The sequence below is a fragment of the Cuculus canorus genome, chromosome 32 (genome assembly GCF_017976375.1).
Source record: "Cuculus canorus isolate bCucCan1 chromosome 32, bCucCan1.pri, whole genome shotgun sequence".
Taxonomy (NCBI): Eukaryota; Metazoa; Chordata; class Aves; order Cuculiformes; family Cuculidae; genus Cuculus; species Cuculus canorus.
In genome coordinates this window covers 1,190,715-1,208,937 of record NC_071432.1, presented here as the reverse complement: position 1 = coordinate 1,208,937, position 18,223 = coordinate 1,190,715, and the positions used below count along the sequence as shown (strand labels likewise).

The 18,223-nt window shown below is 59.8% G+C and overlaps 1 protein-coding gene across 1 annotated transcript in view; it reads left to right on the top strand.

Annotated features, from left to right (window-relative positions):
- The window catches only part of LOC128849685 (synaptophysin-like), a 22,786-nt gene extending 4,563 nt beyond the window's left edge, over nucleotides 1-18,223 (top strand). Inside the window, exons 3-7 of the mRNA XM_054052161.1 lie at nucleotides 1,741-1,865; nucleotides 3,195-3,312; nucleotides 8,505-8,696; nucleotides 16,058-16,306; nucleotides 17,821-18,223. Of these exons, the coding sequence (XP_053908136.1) occupies nucleotides 1,741-1,865; nucleotides 3,195-3,312; nucleotides 8,505-8,696; nucleotides 16,058-16,306 (684 nt within the window). The 3' untranslated portion in view covers nucleotides 17,821-18,223. The remainder of the gene's footprint in view (nucleotides 1-1,740; nucleotides 1,866-3,194; nucleotides 3,313-8,504; nucleotides 8,697-16,057; nucleotides 16,307-17,820) is intronic.

Genomic DNA, 18,223 nt, shown 5'->3' with positions numbered 1-18,223 from the left:
GCCCTTCTGCCCCATAGCGAACCCCAACAGGGCCCCCCTGCCCCATAGTGAACCCCAACAGAGCCCTTCTGCCCATAGCGAACCCCAACAGAGCCCCCCCTGCCCCATAGCGAACCCCCAACAGAGCCCCCCTCTGCCCCATAGCGAACCCCAACAGGGCTCCTCTGCCCCATAGCGAACCCCAACAGGGTCCCCCTGCCCCATAGCGAACCCCAACAGGGCCCTTCTGCCCCATAGCGAACCCCAACAGGGCTCCTCTGCCCATAGCGAACCCCAACAGAGCCCCCCCTGCCCCCATAGCGAACCCCAACAGAGCCCCCTCTGCCCCCATAGCGAACCCCAACAGGGCTCCTCTGCCCCATAGCGAACCCCAACAGAGCCCTTCTGCCCATAGCAAACCCCCAACAGAGCCCCCCTCTGCCCATAGCGAACCCAAACAGGGCTCCTCTGCCCCATAGCGAACCCCAACAGAGCCCCTTCTGCCCCATAGCAAACCCCAACAGGGCCCTCTGCCCCATAGCGAATCCCAACAGAGCTCCTCTGCCCCATAGCGAACCCCAACAGGGCTCCTCTGCCCCCATAGCGAACCCCAAACAGGGCCCCCTCTGCCCCATAGCGAACCCCACACAGGGCCCCCTCTGCCCCATAGCGAACCTCCAAACCCACAGTAGTCCATAGAGAGACCACAGTGACTCCAAGAGGACATAAGGACCATAGAGACCCCCCGATTTTGCCCCATAGCCCCCCCCCCCCCCCTATCACCCCATATCACCCCAAATATCACCCTATAGCACCCCTGTAGCCCCCATTTTCGCCCAACAAGCCCCCCCATGTCACCCCATAGCCCCCCCCATTTCACCCCATAGCCCCCCCCATTTCACCCCATAGCCCCCCTATGTCACCACACAGCCCCCCTATTTCACCCCATAGCCCCCCATGTCATCCCATAGCCCCCCATTTCACCCCATATCGCCCCATGTCACCCCATAGCCCCCCCATTTCACCCCATAGCCCCCATATTTCACCCCATAGTCCCCCATTTTGCCCCATAGCCCCCTATTTCGCCTCATAGCCCCCCCATTTCACCCCATAGCCCCCCTATTTCACCCCATAGTCCCCCATTTCACCCCATAGCCCCCCATTTCACCCCATAGCCCCCCTATGTCACCCCATAGCCCCCCTATTTCGCCCCATAGCCCCCCATTTCACCCCATAGCCCCCCTATGTCACCACACAGCCCCCCTATTTCACCCCACAGCCCCCCATTTCGCCCCATAGCCCCCCTATGTCACCCCATAGCCCCCCCATTTCGCCCCATAGCCCCCCTATGTCACCCCATAGCCCCCATTTCACCCCATAGCCCCCCCATTTCGCCCCATAGCCCCCTATGTCACCCCATAGCCCCCCCATTTCGCCCCATAGCCCCCCCATTTCGCCCCATAGCCCCCCTATTTCGCCCCATAGCCCCCCCATTTCACCCCATAGCCCCCCCATTTCGCCCCATAGCCCCCCTATCTCACCGCCAGCCCCCCCATATCTCCCATACCGCCCCCCCCCCCCCTCGGAGATATGGGTCACTGCCGTAATCCAGGATTATCCTGGGAAAACCTTGAGGGGAAGGGGGGGACCCCCAAAGTGGGGGGTGATGGGGTGGGGGGGGGTAATAAAGGGGAATAGGAGAGTGACTTGGGGGGCAGTGGTGACCCCCATTTCTTGTGTGCCCCCCCCTTCCCCCCGCAGCTCTTCTCCATCTTCGCCTTCGCCACGTGTGGGGGTTATTCCGGAAGCTTCCGGCTGAGCGTCGAGTGTCCCCCCCCAAACCGCAGTGCCCCCCTCATCCCCGTCACCTTCGGCTATCCCTTCCGGTGAGGGGGGACGGACGGACGGACGGACGCTATATGGGGGGGCGGGGGGGGGCATAATAGGGGGTATTGAGGGGTTGTGGGGTGGTTTGGGGGGGGGTTATGGGGGAAAATGGGGGGCTGGGGGGCAAGGGGAACGGGATAGGATGGGATATGGGGGGGCTGGGGGGGCGATGGAGTGGTTTGGGGGATATTGGGGGGCTATGGAGTGGTTTGGGGGGATATGGGGGGGCTATGGAGTGGTTTGGGGGGGATATTGGGGGGCGATGGAGTGGTTTGGGGGGATATTGGGGGGCTATGGAGTGGTTTGGGGGGATATGGGGGGCTATGGAGAGGTTTGGGGGGATATTGGGGGGGCTATGGAGTGGTTTGGGGGGATATGGGGGGGTTATGTAGTGGTTTGGGGGATATGGAGTGGTTTGGGGGGATATGGGGGGGCTATGGAGAGGTTTGGGGGGATATTGGGGGGGCTATGGAGTGGTTTGGGGGGATATGGGGGGGCTATGGAGAGGTTTGGGGGGATATTGGGGGGCTATGGAGTGGTTTGGGGGGATATGGGGGGCTATGGAGTGGTTTGGGGGGATATGGGGGGGCTATGGAGTGGTTGGGGGGATATGGGGGGGCTATGGAGTGGTTTGGGGGGATTTGGGGTGCTGGGGGCGTCCTATGGGGTGAAATGGGGGGGCTATGGGTCGGTTTGGGGGGGTTATGGAGTGAAATGGGGGCGTTATAGACCCCCTCATGGTTGGATTTTTGGGGTTCAGCCTCCCCAAAACCCCCCCAACCCACATTTTTGGGGCTACAGATCCCTCTATACTCAGATTTTTGGGGTTCAGCCCCCCCCAAACCCCCCCAACCCACATTTTTGGGGCTACAGATCCCGCTATACTCACATTTTTGGGGTGCAGCCCCCCCCAAGCCCCCCCCAACCCACATTTTTGGGTCTACAGATCCCTCTATACTCAGATTTTTGGGGTGCAGCCCCCCCCAAGCCCCCCCAACCCACATTTTTGGGGCTACAGATCCCTCTATACTCAGAGTTTTGGGGTGCAGCCCCCCTCCAAGCCCCCCATCCACATTTTTAGGGCTACAGATTTCCCTTTATACACTCAGATTTTTTTTGGGGTGCAGCCCCCGGACACACATTTTGGGGGGCTACAGATATTTCCCGGACCACAATTAGAGGGTAATGCTCTATTTTTTGGGGGGGTTCACCCCCTTTTTGGCCCCCCCCAGGCCTGCAACAGGTATACTTACCGAGGCCCCCTAGCTGCGGGTAGAGGGCCCCCCCGTAACGGCGTCTTTCCTCTTTGTGGGGACCCACCTCGTCAGGGCCCCGCTCAGTTCTTCGTCACGTCGGCGTCGCCTCTTTCCTCTACGCCCCGCCGCTCTCGGGGGGACCTCTTCTTGGGGGGGGCCTTCCGCCCCGGTGCCCGAGCCCCCCCGCATCGTGAGTCACCCCAAAAATGGGGAACCCCCAATGCTGCGGGGGTTTGGGGGAGGGGGGGGCTATAAAAGTGATATTTTTGGGGGGGATATTGGGGGCTTGAGGTGATTTGGGGGGGACTTAAGGGGTCTGTGAGGTGGTTTTGGGGGGTTTGGGGGGCTGTGAGGTGATTTGGGGGGACTTTAAGGGGTCTGTGAGGTGGTTTTGGGGGGTTTGGGGGGTTATGAGGTGATTTGGGGGGACTTTAAGGGGTCTGTGAGGTGGTTTTGGGGGGTTTGGGGGGCTATAAGGTGATTTGGGGGGACTTTAAGGGATCTGTGAGGGGAGTTTGGGGCGCAATAAGGGGGTTTGGGGGGCTATGAGGTGATTTGGGGGGACTTTAAGGAATCTATGAGATGGTTTTGGGGGGCAATAAAGGGGTTTGGGGGGGTTATGAGGTGATTTGGGGGGACTTTAAGGGCCTGTGGGGGGCTGTGAGGTGGTTTTGGGGGGTTTGGGGGGCTGTGAGGTGATTTGGGGGCATTTAAGGGATCTATGAGGTGGTTTTGGGGGGCAATAAGGGGGTTTGGGGGACTTTAAGGGATCTGTGAGGTGGTTTTGGGGCGCAATAAGGGGGTTTGGGGGGGCTATGAGGTGATTTGGGGGGACTTTAAGGGAGCTGTGAGGTGGTTTTGGGGGGCAATAAGGGGGTTTGGGGGGCTATGAGGTACTTTTGGGGGGGCTATGGGGTCTTTAAGGGGTTTGGGGGGGCTCTGAGGGTATTTGGGGTGCAGTGGTGCCCATAATGGCGTTTTGGGGGTCTGGAAACCCATTTTTTGCCCCTTCACCCCCATTTTTTGCCCTTCACCCCCATTTTTTGCCCCTACTTTGAGGCAAACCCCCATATTTTGGGGCAGAACCACTGGGTTTTGGGGCAAAACCTTGCGTTTTGGGGAGAATCACGCAGTTTTGGGGCAGAAACTCTTATTTTTGAGGCAAACCAACCTATTTTTGTGGCGGAAATCCTTCCTTTTGAGGCAAACCCCATATTTTGGGGGAGAACCCCTGGGTTTTGGGGGCAGAACCACCTGATTTTGGGGCAGAAACCCTTATTTTTGAGGCAAACCCCCATATTTTGGGGGCAGAACCCCATATTTTGGGGCAGAACCACTGCTTTTTAGGGCGGAAACTCTTATTTTTGAGGCAAACCCCCATTTTTTGGGGCAGAATCACCCGGTTTTGGGGTAGAAACACTTGGTTTTGAGGCAGAGTCACCTATTTTTGTGGTGGAAACCCTTACTTTTGAGGTAAAACCACAGATTTTAGGGCAGAACCACCGGGTTTTGGGGCAGAAACCCTTACTTTTGAGGCAAACCAACCTGTTTGGGGGTAGAAATCCCTATTTTTGAGGCAAAACCCCATATTTTGGGGGCAGAACCCCATATTTTGGGGCAGAAACCCTTATTTTTGAGGCAAACCCCCATATTTTGGAGGCAGAACCACTGGGTTTTGGGGCAAAACCTTGCGTTTTGGGGAGAATCACCCGGTTTTGGTTCAGAACCCCTTATTTTTGAAGCAAACCCACCTATTTTTGGGGTGGAAACCCTTATTTGAGGCAAAACCCCATATTTTTGGGCAGAACCACTGCGTTTTGGGGCAGAAACCCTTATTTTTGAGGCAAAACCCAATATTTTGGGGCAGAAACCTTTATTTTTGAGGCAAACCACTCTGTTTTGGGGTAGAAGCCCTTATTTTTGAGGCAGACCCACCTATTTTTGTGGCGGAAACCCATACTTTTGAGGCAAAACCCCGTATTTTGGGACAGAACTCCTGGGTTTTGGGGGCAGAACCCTATATTTTGGGGCATAAACCCTTATTTTTGAGGCAAACCCCCATATTTTGGGGGCAGAACCCCATATTTCGGGGTAGAAACCCTTATTTTTGAGGCAGACCCACCTACTTTTGTGGCAGAAATCCTTCCTTTTGAGGCAAAACCCCATATTTTGGGGGAGAACCACTGGGTTTTGGGGCAGAAACCCTTACTTTTGAGGCAAACCCCCATATTCTAGGGCAGAACCACTGTGTTTTGGGTAGAAACCCTTATTTTTGAGGCAAACCCCCATATTTTGAGGCAAAACCCTGTATTTTTGTGGCAGAAATCCTTACTTTTGAGGCCAAAACCCCATATTTTGGGGGCAGAGAAACCCTGGGTTTTGGGGCAGAAACCCTTATTTTTGAGGCAAACCCCCATATTTTGGGGCAGAAACCCTTATTTTTGAGGCAGAGTCACCTATTTTTGTGGCAGAAACCCTTCCTTTTGAGGCAAAACCCCCACATTTTGGGGGCAGAACCCCTGGGTTTTGGGGCATAAACCCTTATTTTTAAGGCAAACCCCCGTATTTTGGGGCAGAACCCCATATTTTGGGGCAGAAACCCCTACTTTTGAGGCAAACCAACCTGTTTTGGGGTAGAAACCCTTATTTTTGAGGCAGTCACCTATTTTTGTGGCAGAAACTCTTACTTTTGAGGCAAAACCCCATATTTTGGGGGCAGAACCCCATACTTTGGGGCAGAAACCTTTATTTTTGAGGCAAACCAATCTGTTTTGGGGTAGAAATCCTTATTTTTGAGGCAGACTCAACTATTTTGTGGCAGAAACCCTTCCTTTTGAGGTAAAACCCCATATTTTGGGGGCAGAACCCCATATTTTTGAGGCAAACCCCCATATTTTGGGGCAGAAACCCTGGGTTTTGTGGCAGAAATCCTTAATTTTGAGGCAAAACCCCATATTTTGGGGCAGAACCCCTGGGTTTTGGGGCAGAAACCCTTATTTTTGAGGCAAACCCCCATATTCTGGGGCAGAACCACTGTGTTTTGGGTGGGAGAAACCCTTATTTTGAGGCAAACCCCCATATTTTGAGGCAAAACCCTGTATTTTTGTGGCAGAAATCCTTACTTTTGAGGCAAAACCCATATTTTGGGGCAGAAACCCTTATTTTTGATGCAGATCCACCTATTTTTGTGGCAGAAATCCTTCCTTTTGAGGCAACACCCCATATTTTGGGCAGAACCACCCGATTTTGGGGCAGAAACCCTTAATTTTGAGGCAAAACCCCATATTTTGGGGCAGAACCCCATATTTTGGGGCAGAAACCCTTACTTTTGAGGCAAAACCCTTAATTTGGAGGAGAACCACTGGGTTTTGGGCAGCAGAAACCCCTTATTTTTGGGGCAGAACCCCGGGGTTTGGGACGGAAACCCTTATTTTGAGGCAAAACCCCATATTTTTGGCAGAACCAAAGGGTTTGTGGCAGAAACCCTTAATTTTGAGGCAAAACCCGTATTTTGGGCAGCAGAACTCCTGGTTTCGGGGCAGAAACCCTTATTTTGAGGCAAAACCCCATATTTTGGGGCAGAACCACTGCGTTTTGGGGCGGAAACTCTTATTTTTGAGGCAAAACCCATATTTTGGGCAGAAACCTTTATTTTGAGGCAAACCAATCTGTTTTGGGGTAGAAACCCTTATTTTTGAGGCAGACCCACCTATTTTTGTGGCGGAAACCCATACTTTTGAGGCAAACCCCCGTATTTTGGGGCAGAACTCCTGGGTTTTGGGGGCAGAACCACCTGATTTTGGGCAGAAACCCTTATTTTTGAGGCAAACCCCCATATTTTGGGGCAGAACACCCGATTTTTGGGGCAGAAACCCTTTACTTTTGAGGCAAAACCCATTGTTTGGGGGCAGAAACCCCTTAATTTTTGAGGCAAAACCCCATTATTTTCGGGCAGAAACCCCATAGTTTTGAGGCAAACTCCCATATTTTGGGGCAGAACCCCTGGGTTTTGGGCAGAAGAAACCCTTATTTTTTGAGGCAAACCCCGACATTTTGGGGTAGAAACCCTTACTTTTGAGGCAGATCCACCTATTTTTGTGGCAGAAACCCTTCCTTTTGAGGCAAAACCCCCACATTTTGGGGCAGAACCACTGCGTTTTGGGGCCAAGAAAACCCTTATTTTTGAGGCAAACCCCCATATTTTGGGGCAGAACCCCCATATTTTGGGGCAGAAACCCCATATTTTTGAGGCAAACCCCCATATTTTGGGGGCAGAACCCCATATTTTGGGGCTAGAAACCCTTATTTTGAGGCAAAACCCCATATTTTGGGGGCAGAACCCCTGGGTTTTGGGCAGAAACCCTTATTTTTGAGGCAAACCCCCATATTTTGAGGCAAAACCCTGTATTTTTGTGGCAGAAAATCCTTACTTTTGAGGCAAAACCCATAGTTTGGGGCAGACCCACCTGTGTTTTGGGGCAGAAGAAACCCCTTATTTTTGAGGCAAAACCCCATATTTTGGGGTAGAAACCCTTATTTTCGAGGCAGATCCACCTATTTTTGGGGCAGAAACCCTTCCTTTTGAGGCAAAACCCCCACATTTTGGGGCAGAACCCCCTGGGTTTTGGGGGCGAAACCTTATTTTTGAGGCAAACCCCCATATTTTGGGGCAGAACCCTTACTTTTGAGGCAAACCCCCATATTTGGGGCAGAAACCCTTATTTTTGAGGCAAACCCCCATATTTTTGGGGGCGAAACCCTTATTTTTGATGCAGATCCACCTATTTTTGTGGCAGAAAACCCTTCCTTTTGAGGCAAAACCCCCCACATTTTGGGGCAGAACCCCTGGGTTTTGGGGGCGAAACCCTTACTTTTGAGGCAAACCCCCATATTTTGGGGCAGAAACCTTATTTTTGAGGCAAAACCCCATATTTTGGGGGCAGAAACCCTTATTTTGGGGGCAGAAACCCTTACTTTTGAGGCAAAACCCCATATTTTGGGGCAGAAACCCTTATTTTGGGGCAGAAACCCTTACTTTTGAGGCAAAACCCATATTTTGGGCAGAACCCCTGGGTTTTGGGGCAGAACCCCTTATTTTTTGAGGCAAAACCCCATATTTTGGGGTAGAAAACCCTTATTTTCGAGGCAGACTCACCTATTTTTGGGGCAGAAACCCTTCCTTTTGAGGCAAAACCCCCACATTTTGGGGCAGAACCCCTGGGTTTTGGGGGCGAAACCCTTATTTTTGAGGCAAACCCCCATATTTTGGGGCAGAACCCCTGGGTTTTGGGGCAGAACCCCTTACTTTTGAGGCAAACCCACCTGTTTTGGGGGCAAACCCCCGGGTTTCGGGGCGATCGCAGCGGTGGTGTCTCCCGGCAGGACTTCGCGGTGACGGCGCTGCTGGCGTTCCTCTGGTTGGTGGCGTCGTGCGCGTGGGCGGCGGCTCTGGGCGAGGTGAAGGCGGCCACGGCGCCTACGGCGGTGCTGGCGCAGCTCGAGGGCTGCCGGCGGCCCGGGGCGCGGTGCCGGGCGCTCGCCGAGCCGCGCTTCTCCGGCCTCAACACCTCCGTGGTGAGCCGCGACCCACAGATCGGCCCCATAGAGCCCTTCCGAGCGGTGCTGACCCATAGATCGGCCCCATAGAGCCCATAGATCGGCCCCATAGAGCCCATAGATGGGCCCCATAGAGCCCATAGATCGCCCCATAGAGCCCATAGATGGGCCCCATAGAGCCCTTCTGAGCGGTGCTGACCCATAGATCGGCCCCATAGAGCCCATAGATCGGCCCCATAGAGCCCATAGATCGCCCCATAGAGCCCATAGATGGGCCCCATAGAGCCCTTCCGAGCGGTGCTGACCCATAGATCGGCCCCATAGAGCCCATAGATCGGCCCCATAGAGCCCATAGATCGCACCATAGAGCCCATAGATCGCCCCATAGAGCCCATAGATGGGCCCCATAGAGCCCTTCCGAGCGGTGCTGACCCATAGATCGGCCCCATAGAGCCCATAGATGGGCCCCATAGAGCCCATAGATCGCCCCATAGAGCCCATAGATGGGCCCCATAGAGCCCATAGATCGGCCCATAGATGGGCCCCATAGAGCCCATGGATCGCCCCATAGAGCCCATAGATGGGCCCCATAGAGCCCATAGATCGCCCCATAGAGCCCATAGATCGGCCCCATAGAGCCCATGGATCGCCCCATAGAGCCCATAGATCGCCCCATAGAGCCCATCCGTGCGGTGCTGACCCATAGATGGGCCCCATAGAGCCCATAGATGGGCCCCATAGAGCCCCTCCGTGCAGTGCTGACCCATAGATGGGCCCCATAGAGCCCATAGATGGGCCCCATAGAGCCCATCCGTGCAGCCCTGACCCATAGATCGCCCCATAGAGCCCATAGATGGGCCCCATAGAGCCCATAGATCGGCCCATAGATGGGCCCCATAGAGCCCATGGATCGCCCCATAGAGCCCATAGATGGGCCCCATAGAGCCCATAGATCGGCCCATAGATGGGCCCCATAGAGCCCATGGATCGCCCCATAGAGCCCATAGATGGGCCCCATAGAGCCCATAGATCGCCCCATAGAGCCCATAGATCGGCCCCATAGAGCCCATGGATCGCCCCATAGAGCCCATAGATGGGCCCCATAGAGCCCATAGATCGCCCCATAGAGCCCATAGATCGGCCCCATAGAGCCCATGGATCGCCCCATAGAGCCCATAGATCGCCCCATAGAGCCCATCCGTGCGGTGCTGACCCATAGATGGGCCCCATAGAGCCCATAGATGGGCCCCATAGAGCCCCTCCGTGCAGTGCTGACCCATAGATGGGCCCCATAGAGCCCATAGATGGGCCCCATAGAGCCCATCCGTGCAGCCCTGACCCATAGATCGCCCCATAGAGCCCATAGATGGGCCCCATAGAGCCCATCCGTGCGGTGCTGACCCATAGATGGGCCCCATAGAGCCCATAGATCGCCCCATAGAGCCCATCCGTGCGGTGCTGACCCATAGATCGGCCCCATAGAGCCCATAGATGGGCCCCATAGACCCCCTCCGTGCAGTGCTGACCCATAGATCGGCCCCATAGAGCCCATAGATGGGCCCCATAGAGCCCATCCGTGCAGTGCTGACCCATAGATCGGCCCCATAGAGCCCATAGATCGCCCCATAGAACCCATCTGAGCGGTGCTGACCCATAGATCGGCCCCATAGAGCCCATAGATCGCCCCATAGAGCCCATCCGTGCAGTGCTGACCCATAGATCGCCCCATAGAGCCCATCCGTGCGGTGCTGACCCATAGATGGGCCCCACAGAGCCCCTCCGTGCGGTGCTGACCCATAGATCGCCCCATAGAGCCCATCCGAGCGGCCCTGACCCATAGATGGGCCCCATAGAGCCCATAGATCGCCCCATAGAGCCCATCCGTGCGGTGCTGACCCATAGATTGGCCCCATAGAGCCCCTCCGTGCGGCCCTGACCCATAGATCGCCCCATAGAGCCCATCCATGCGGTGCTGACCCATAGATCGCCCCATAGAGCCCATCCGAGCGGCCCTGACCCATAGATCGCCCCATAGAGCCCATGGGTGCGGTGCTGACCCATAGATCGGCCCCATAGAGCCCTTCCGAGCGGCCCTGACCCATAGATCGCCCCATAGAGCCCATCCGTGCAGTGCTGACCCATAGATCGCCCCATAGAGCCCTTGCGTGCGGTGCTGACCCATAGATCGGCCCCATAGAGCCCATAGATCGGCCCCATAGAGCCCATAGATCGCACCATAGAGCCCATAGATCGCCCCATAGAGCCCATAGATGGGCCCCATAGAGCCCTTCCGAGCGGTGCTGACCCATAGATCGGCCCCATAGAGCCCATAGATGGGCCCCATAGAGCCCATAGATCGCCCCATAGAGCCCATAGATGGGCCCCATAGAGCCCATAGATCGGCCCATAGATGGGCCCCATAGAGCCCATGGATCGCCCCATAGAGCCCATAGATGGGCCCCATAGAGCCCATAGATCGCCCCATAGAGCCCATAGATCGGCCCCATAGAGCCCATGGATCGCCCCATAGAGCCATAGATGGGCCCCATAGAGCCCATAGATCGCCCCATAGAGCCCATAGATCGGCCCCATAGAGCCCATGGATCGCCCCATAGAGCCCATAGATCGCCCCATAGCGCCCATCCGTGCGGTGCTGACCCATAGATGGGCCCCATAGAGCCCATAGATGGGCCCCATAGAGCCCCTCCGTGCAGTGCTGACCCATAGATGGGCCCCATAGAGCCCATAGATGGGCCCCATAGAGCCCATCCGTGCAGCCCTGACCCATAGATCGCCCCATAGAGCCATAGATGGGCCCCATAGAGCCCATCCGTGCGGTGCTGACCCATAGATGGGCCCCCATAGAGCCCATAGATCGCCCCATAGAGCCCATCCGTGCGGTGCTGACCCATAGATCGGCCCCATAGAGCCCATAGATGGGCCCCATAGACCCCCTCCGTGCAGTGCTGACCATAGATCGGCCCCATAGAGCCCATAGATGGGCCCCATAGAGCCCATCCGTGCAGTGCTGACCATAGATCGGCCCCATAGAGCCCATATATCGCCCCATAGAACCCATCTGAGCGGTGCTGACCCATAGATCGGCCCCATAGAGCCCATAGATCGCCCCATAGAGCCCATCCGTGCAGTGCTGACCCATAGATCGCCCCATAGAGCCCATCCGTGCGGTGCTGACCCATAGATGGGCCCCACAGAGCCCCTCCGTGCGGTGCTGACCCATAGATCGCCCCATAGAGCCCATCCGAGCGGCCCTGACCCATAGATGGGCCCCATAGAGCCCATAGATCGCCCCATAGAGCCCATCCGTGCGGTGCTGACCCATAGATTGGCCCCATAGAGCCCCTCCGTGCGGCCCTGACCCATAGATCGCCCCATAGAGCCCATCCATGCGGTGCTGACCCATAGATCGCCCCATAGAGCCCATCCGAGCGGCCCCTGACCCATAGATCGCCCCATAGAGCCCATGGGTGCGGTGCTGACCCATAGATCGGCCCCATAGAGCCCTTCCGAGCGGCCCTGACCCATAGATCGCCCCATAGAGCCCATCCGTGCAGTGCTGACCCATAGATCGCCCCATAGAGCCCTTGCGTGCGGTGCTGACCCATAGATCGGCCCCATAGAGCCCATAGATCGGCCCCATAGAGCCCATAGATGGGCCCCATAGAGCCCATCCTGACCCATAGATCGGCCCCATAGAGCCCATAGATCGCCCCATAGAGCCCATAGATGGGCCCCATAGAGCCCATCCTGACCCATAGATCGCCCCACAGAGCCCATAGATCGGCCCCATAGAGCCCATAGATGGGCCCCATAGAGCCCATCCTGACCCATAGATCGGCCCCATAGAGCCCATAGATCGCCCCATAGAGCCCCTCCGTGCGGTGCTGACCCATAGATGGGCCCCATAGAGCCCATCCTGACCCATAGATCGCCCCATAGAGCCCACAGATCACCCCATAGAGCCCATCCGTGTGGTGCTGACCCATAGATGGGCCCCATAGAGCCCATAGATCGCCCCATAGAGCCCATCCTGACCCATAGATCGCCCCATAGAGCCCACAGATCGCCCCATAGAGCCCATCCGTGCAGTGCTGACCCATAGATGGGCCCCATAGAGCCCTTCCGTGTGGTGCTGACCCATAGATCGCCCCATAGAGCCCATAGATCGCCCCATAGAGCCCATCCGAGTGGCCCTGACCCATAGATGGGACCCATAGACCCCCTCCGTGCAGTGCTGACCCATAGATCGGCCCCATAGAGCCCATAGATCGGCCCCATAGAGCCCATCCGTGCGGTGCTGACCCATAGATCGGCCCCATAGAGCCCATCCGTGCGGTGCTGACCCATAGATCGGCCCCATAGAGCCCATAGATCGGCCCCATAGAGCCCATCCGTGCGGTGCTGACCCATAGATCGGCCCCATAGAGCCCATCCGTGCAGTGCTGACCCATAGATCGGCCCCATAGAGCCCATCCGTGCGGTGCTGACCCATAGATGGGCCCCATAGAGCCCATCCGTGCGGTGCTGACCCATAGATGGGCCCCATAGAGCCCCTCCGTGCGGTGCTGACCCATAGATGGGCCCCATAGAGCCCATCCGTGCGGTGCTGACCCATAGATCGCCCCACAGAGCCCATCCGTGCGGTGCTGACCCATAGATCGGCCCCATAGAGCCCATCCGTGCGGTGCTGACCCATAGATGGGCCCCATAGAGCCCATCCGTGCGGTGCTGACCCATAGATGGGCCCCATAGAGCCCATCCGTGCGGTGCTGACCCATAGATCGCCCCACAGAGCCCATCCGTGCGGTGCTGACCCATAGATCGCCCCATAGATTCGCCCCATGGGGTCCTGACCCATAGACCCTTGAGTCATTGATCTGTCTCCTCTGCCCCATAGATTGGGGCTCCATAGCGCCCCATAACCCCCCTCTCCCCACCCCCAGCTGCCCCATAGCGCCCCATAATCCCCCTCACTCCCCCATTAGCGCCCCCATAACCCCCGTGTTCCGCCCCATAACCCCCCGCTCTCCCCCATAACCCCCCTGTTCTGCCCCATAACCCCCCTGTTCCGCCAATAGCGCCCCATAACCCCCCTGTTCTGCCCCATACCCCCCCCGTTCCGCCCCACAGCGCCCCATACCCCCCCCGTTCTGCCCCACAGCGCCCCATACCCCCCCCGTTCGGCCCCACAGCGCCCCATAGCCCCCCGTTCTGCCCCACAGCGCCCCATAACCCCCCTGTTCCGCCCCATAACCCCCCTGTTCTGCCCCATACCCCCCCCGTTCTGCCCCACAGCGCCCCATACCCCCCCGTTCCGCCCCATAACCCCCCTGTTCTGCCCCATACCCCCCCCCGTTCCGCCCCACAGCGCCCCATACCCCCCCCGTTCTGCCCCACAGCGCCCCATAACCCCCCTGTTCCACCCCATACCCCCCCCGTTCCGCCCCATAGCCACCCCATACCCCCCCCGTTCGGCCCCACAGCGCCCCATAACCCCCCCGTTCCGCCCCACAGTCCCCCCGTTCCGCCCCATAGCCACCCCATACCCCCCCCGTTCCGCCCCACAGCGCCCCATACCCGCCCCGTTCCGCCCCACAGCGCCCCGTACCCCCCCCGTTCGGCCCCACAGCGCCCCATACCCCCCCATTCCGCCCCACAGCGCCCCATAGCCCCCCGTTCTGCCCCACAGCGCCCCATAACCCCTCTGTTCCGCCCCATAACCCCCCTGTTCCGCCCCGTAGCCCCCCCATTCCGCCCCATAGCGCCCCATAACCCCCCCGTTCCGCCCCATAACCCCCCTGTTCCGCCCCATAGCGCCCCATAACCCCCCTCTCTCCCCCATAGCCCCCCTGTTCCGCCCTATAGCGCCCCATAACCCCCCTCTCTCCCCCATAACCCCCCTGTTCCGCCCCATAGCCCCCCTGTTCCGCCCCATAGCGCCCCATAACCCCCCTCTCTCCCCCATAAGCCCCCTGTTCTGCCCCATAACCCCCCCGTTCCGCCCCATACCCCCCCCGTTCTGCCCCACAGCGCCCCATAACCCCCCTGTTCTGCCCCATACCCACCCCGTTCCGCCCCACAGCGCCCCATAACCCCCCTATTCCGCCCCATAACCCCCCCGTTCCGCCCTACAGTGCCCCATAACCCCCCTATTCCGCCCCGTAACCCCCCTGTTCTGCCCCATAACCACCCCATACCCCCCCCGTTCGGCCCCACAGCGCCCCATAACCCCCCGTTCCGCCCCATAACCCCCCTGTTCCGCCCCATACCCCCCCCGTTCGGCCCCACAGCGCCCCATAACCCCCCCGTTCTGCCCCACAGCGCCCCATAACCCCCCTGTTCCGCCCCATACCCCCCCGTTCTGCCCCACAGCGCCCCATAACCCCCCCGTTCCGCCCCATACCCCCCCCGTTCTGCCCCACAGCGCCCCATAACCCCCCCGTTCCACCCCATTCCCCCCCCGTTCTGCCCCACAGCGCCCCATAACCCCCCTGTTCCGCCCCATACCCCCCCCGTTCTGCCCCACAGTGCCCCATAACCCCCCTCTCTCCCCCATAACCCCCCTGTTCCGCCCTGTAGCCCCCCCGTTCCGCCCCATAGCCACCCCATACCCCCCCCGTTCTGCCCCACAGCGCCCCATAACCCCCCTATTCCGCCCCGTAACCCCCCTGTTCTGCCCCACAGCGCCCCATAACCCCCCTATTCCGCCCCGTAACCCCCCTGTTCTGCCCCGTAACCCCCCTGTTCTGCCCCATAGCCCCCCCGTTCTGCCCCACAGTGCCCCATAACCCCCCTGTTCCGCCCCACAGCCCCCCCGTTCCGCCCCATAGCGCCCCATACCCCCCCCGTTCTGCCCCATAGCGCCCCATACCCCCCCCGTTCCGCCCCATAGCCACCCCATACCCCCCCCGTTCTGCCCCACAGCGCCCCATAACCCCCCCGTTCCGCCCCATACCCCCCCCGTTCCGCCCCACAGCGCCCCATACCCCCCCCGTTCTGCCCCACAGCGCCCCATAACCCCCCCGTTCCGCCCCATACCCCCCCGTTCCGCCCCATAGCCACCCCATACCCCCCCCGTTCCGCCCCACAGCGCCCCATAACCCCCCCGTTCCGCCCCATACCCCCCCGTTCTGCCCCACAGCGCCCCATACCCCCCCCGTTCTGCCCCACAGCGCCCCATAACCCCCCTCTCTCCCCCATAACCCCCCCGTTCCGCCCCATACCCCCCCCGTTCTGCCCCACAGCGCCCCATAACCCCCCCGTTCCGCCCCATACCCCCCCCGTTCGGCCCCACAGCGCCCCATAACCCCCCCGTTCTGCCCCACAGCGCCCCATAACCCCCCCGTCCCCCCCGGCAGGTGTTCGGGTTCCTCAATTTGGTGCTGTGGGGCGGCAATCTGTGGTTCGCGCTGAAGGAGACCGGGTGGGGGGGATTCGGGGCCCCCCGAGCCGCCCCCCAACAGCCGCCGCCCCCCGAAAAAGCCCCCGAAGGGGGGTACGGACCCCCCGATGGCTCCTATGGGGGGCAAGGGGGGGGCGGCGGGGGCTACCAACCCGAGTACGGGGGCTACCAGCCCGACCCCCCCCCCTTCGGCAACCAGATGTAGGTGAGTGGGGGGGGCTGTGGGGCGGGGGGGGTGTCTATGGGGCAGGGGGGGGCCTATGGGGCAGGGGAGGGGGTCTATGGGGCGGGGGGGATCTATGGGGCACCTCAAAGAGTCCTCTGCCCCACATGTGGGGGTCTGGGGGGGGCACAACATGGCGGTCTATGGGGCAGGGGAGGAATCTATGGGGTAGGGGGGGGTCTATGGGGCACCTAAATGAGTTCTCTGCCCCACATCTGGGGGTCTGGGGGGGCACAACATGGGGGTCTATGGGGCGGGGGGGGTCTATGGGGCAGAGGGGGGTGTATGGGGCACCTCAAAGAGCCCTCTGCCCCACATCTGGGGGTCTGGGGGGGCACAACATGGGGGTCTATGGGGCAGAGGGGGGATCTATGGGGCAGGGGGTGGTCTATGGGGCAAGGGGGGGTCTATGGGGCAGAGGGGGTCTATGGGGCAGGGGGGGTCTATGGGGCTGGGGGGGGTCTATGGGGCAGAGGGGGGGTCTATGGGGCAGAGGGGGGTCTATGGGGTAGAGGGGGGTCTATGGGGCACCTCAAAGAGCCCTCTGCCCCACATGTGGGGGTCTGGGGGGGCACAACATGGGGGTCTATGGGGCGGGGGGGGATCTATGGGGCAGAGGGGGGTCTATGGGGCAGAGGAGGGGATCTGTGGGGCAGAGGAGGGGGTCTATGGGGCAGAGGGGGATCTATGGGGCAGGGGGGTCTATGGGGCAGGGGGGTCTATGGGGCAGGGGGGGTCTATGGGGCAGAGGGGGTTCTATGGGGTGGGGGGGTCTATGGGGCAGGGGGGGGATCTATGGGGCAGGGGAGGGGGTCTGGGGCACCTCAAAGAGCCCTCTGCCCCACATCTGGGGGTCTGGGGGGGCACAACACGGCGGTCTATGGGGCAGGGGAGGGGGTCTATGGGGCAGAGGGGGGTCTATGGGGCAGAGGAGGGGGTCTATGGGGCAGGGGGATCTATGGGGCAGGGGGGGTGTCTATGGGGCAGGGGGGGTCTATGGGGCAGAGGGGGTCTATGGGGCACCTAAAAGAGCCCTCTGCCCCACATGTGGGGGTCTGGGGGGGGCAGGACATGGGGGTCTATGGGGCAGGGGGGGTCTATGGGGCAGGGGGGAATCTATGGGGCAGGGGATGGGTCTATGGGGCAGGGAGGAATCTATGGGGCAGGGGATGGGTCTATGGGGCGGGGGGGTCTATGGGGCAGAGGGGGTTCTGTGGGGCAGAGGAGGGGGTCTATGGGGCAGAGGGGGGTCTATGGGGCAGAGGAGGGAGTCTATGGGACAGAGGGGGTCTATGGGGTGGGGGGATCTATGGGGCAGAGGGGAGGTCTATGGGGCACCTCAAAGAGCCCTCTGCCCCACATGTGGGGGTCTGGGGGGGGCACAACATGGCTGTCTATGGGGCAGGGGGGGTCGCCGTGGGGCAGGGGTTATGGGGTGCCCCATAGCGGGTTGGGGGGGGTCACTCTAACCGCCCCCCCCCCCTTTTGCCCCCCAGGTTCACCCCATGGGGCGCCGAGGAACCGCGGGGGGCGGGGCTGGAGCTGCGCCCCATAGCTCTGCCCCATAGATCTGCCCCACAGATGTGCCCCATGGGGCCTGCCCCACGGATCTGCCCCACAGATCTGCCCCACGGGGCCTGACCCATAGATCCCTGCCCCATGGATCCCTATATCCATGGAGTCCTGCCCCATAGATCCTGCCCCATAGCGCCCCATAGCTCCCAGCCCCACAGATCCCACCCCATAGCTCTGCCCCACGGCCAGCCCCATAGCTCTGGCCCCATAGCCCTGCCCCACTGCGCCCCACGGCGCCGCCAAGCCCCGCGCCCCCCATGTGTTTGTGCCGTGTTCGTGACGTCTCGGGGGGGGTCCCCGGCTGCCCCCCAAGTGTGGGGCAGG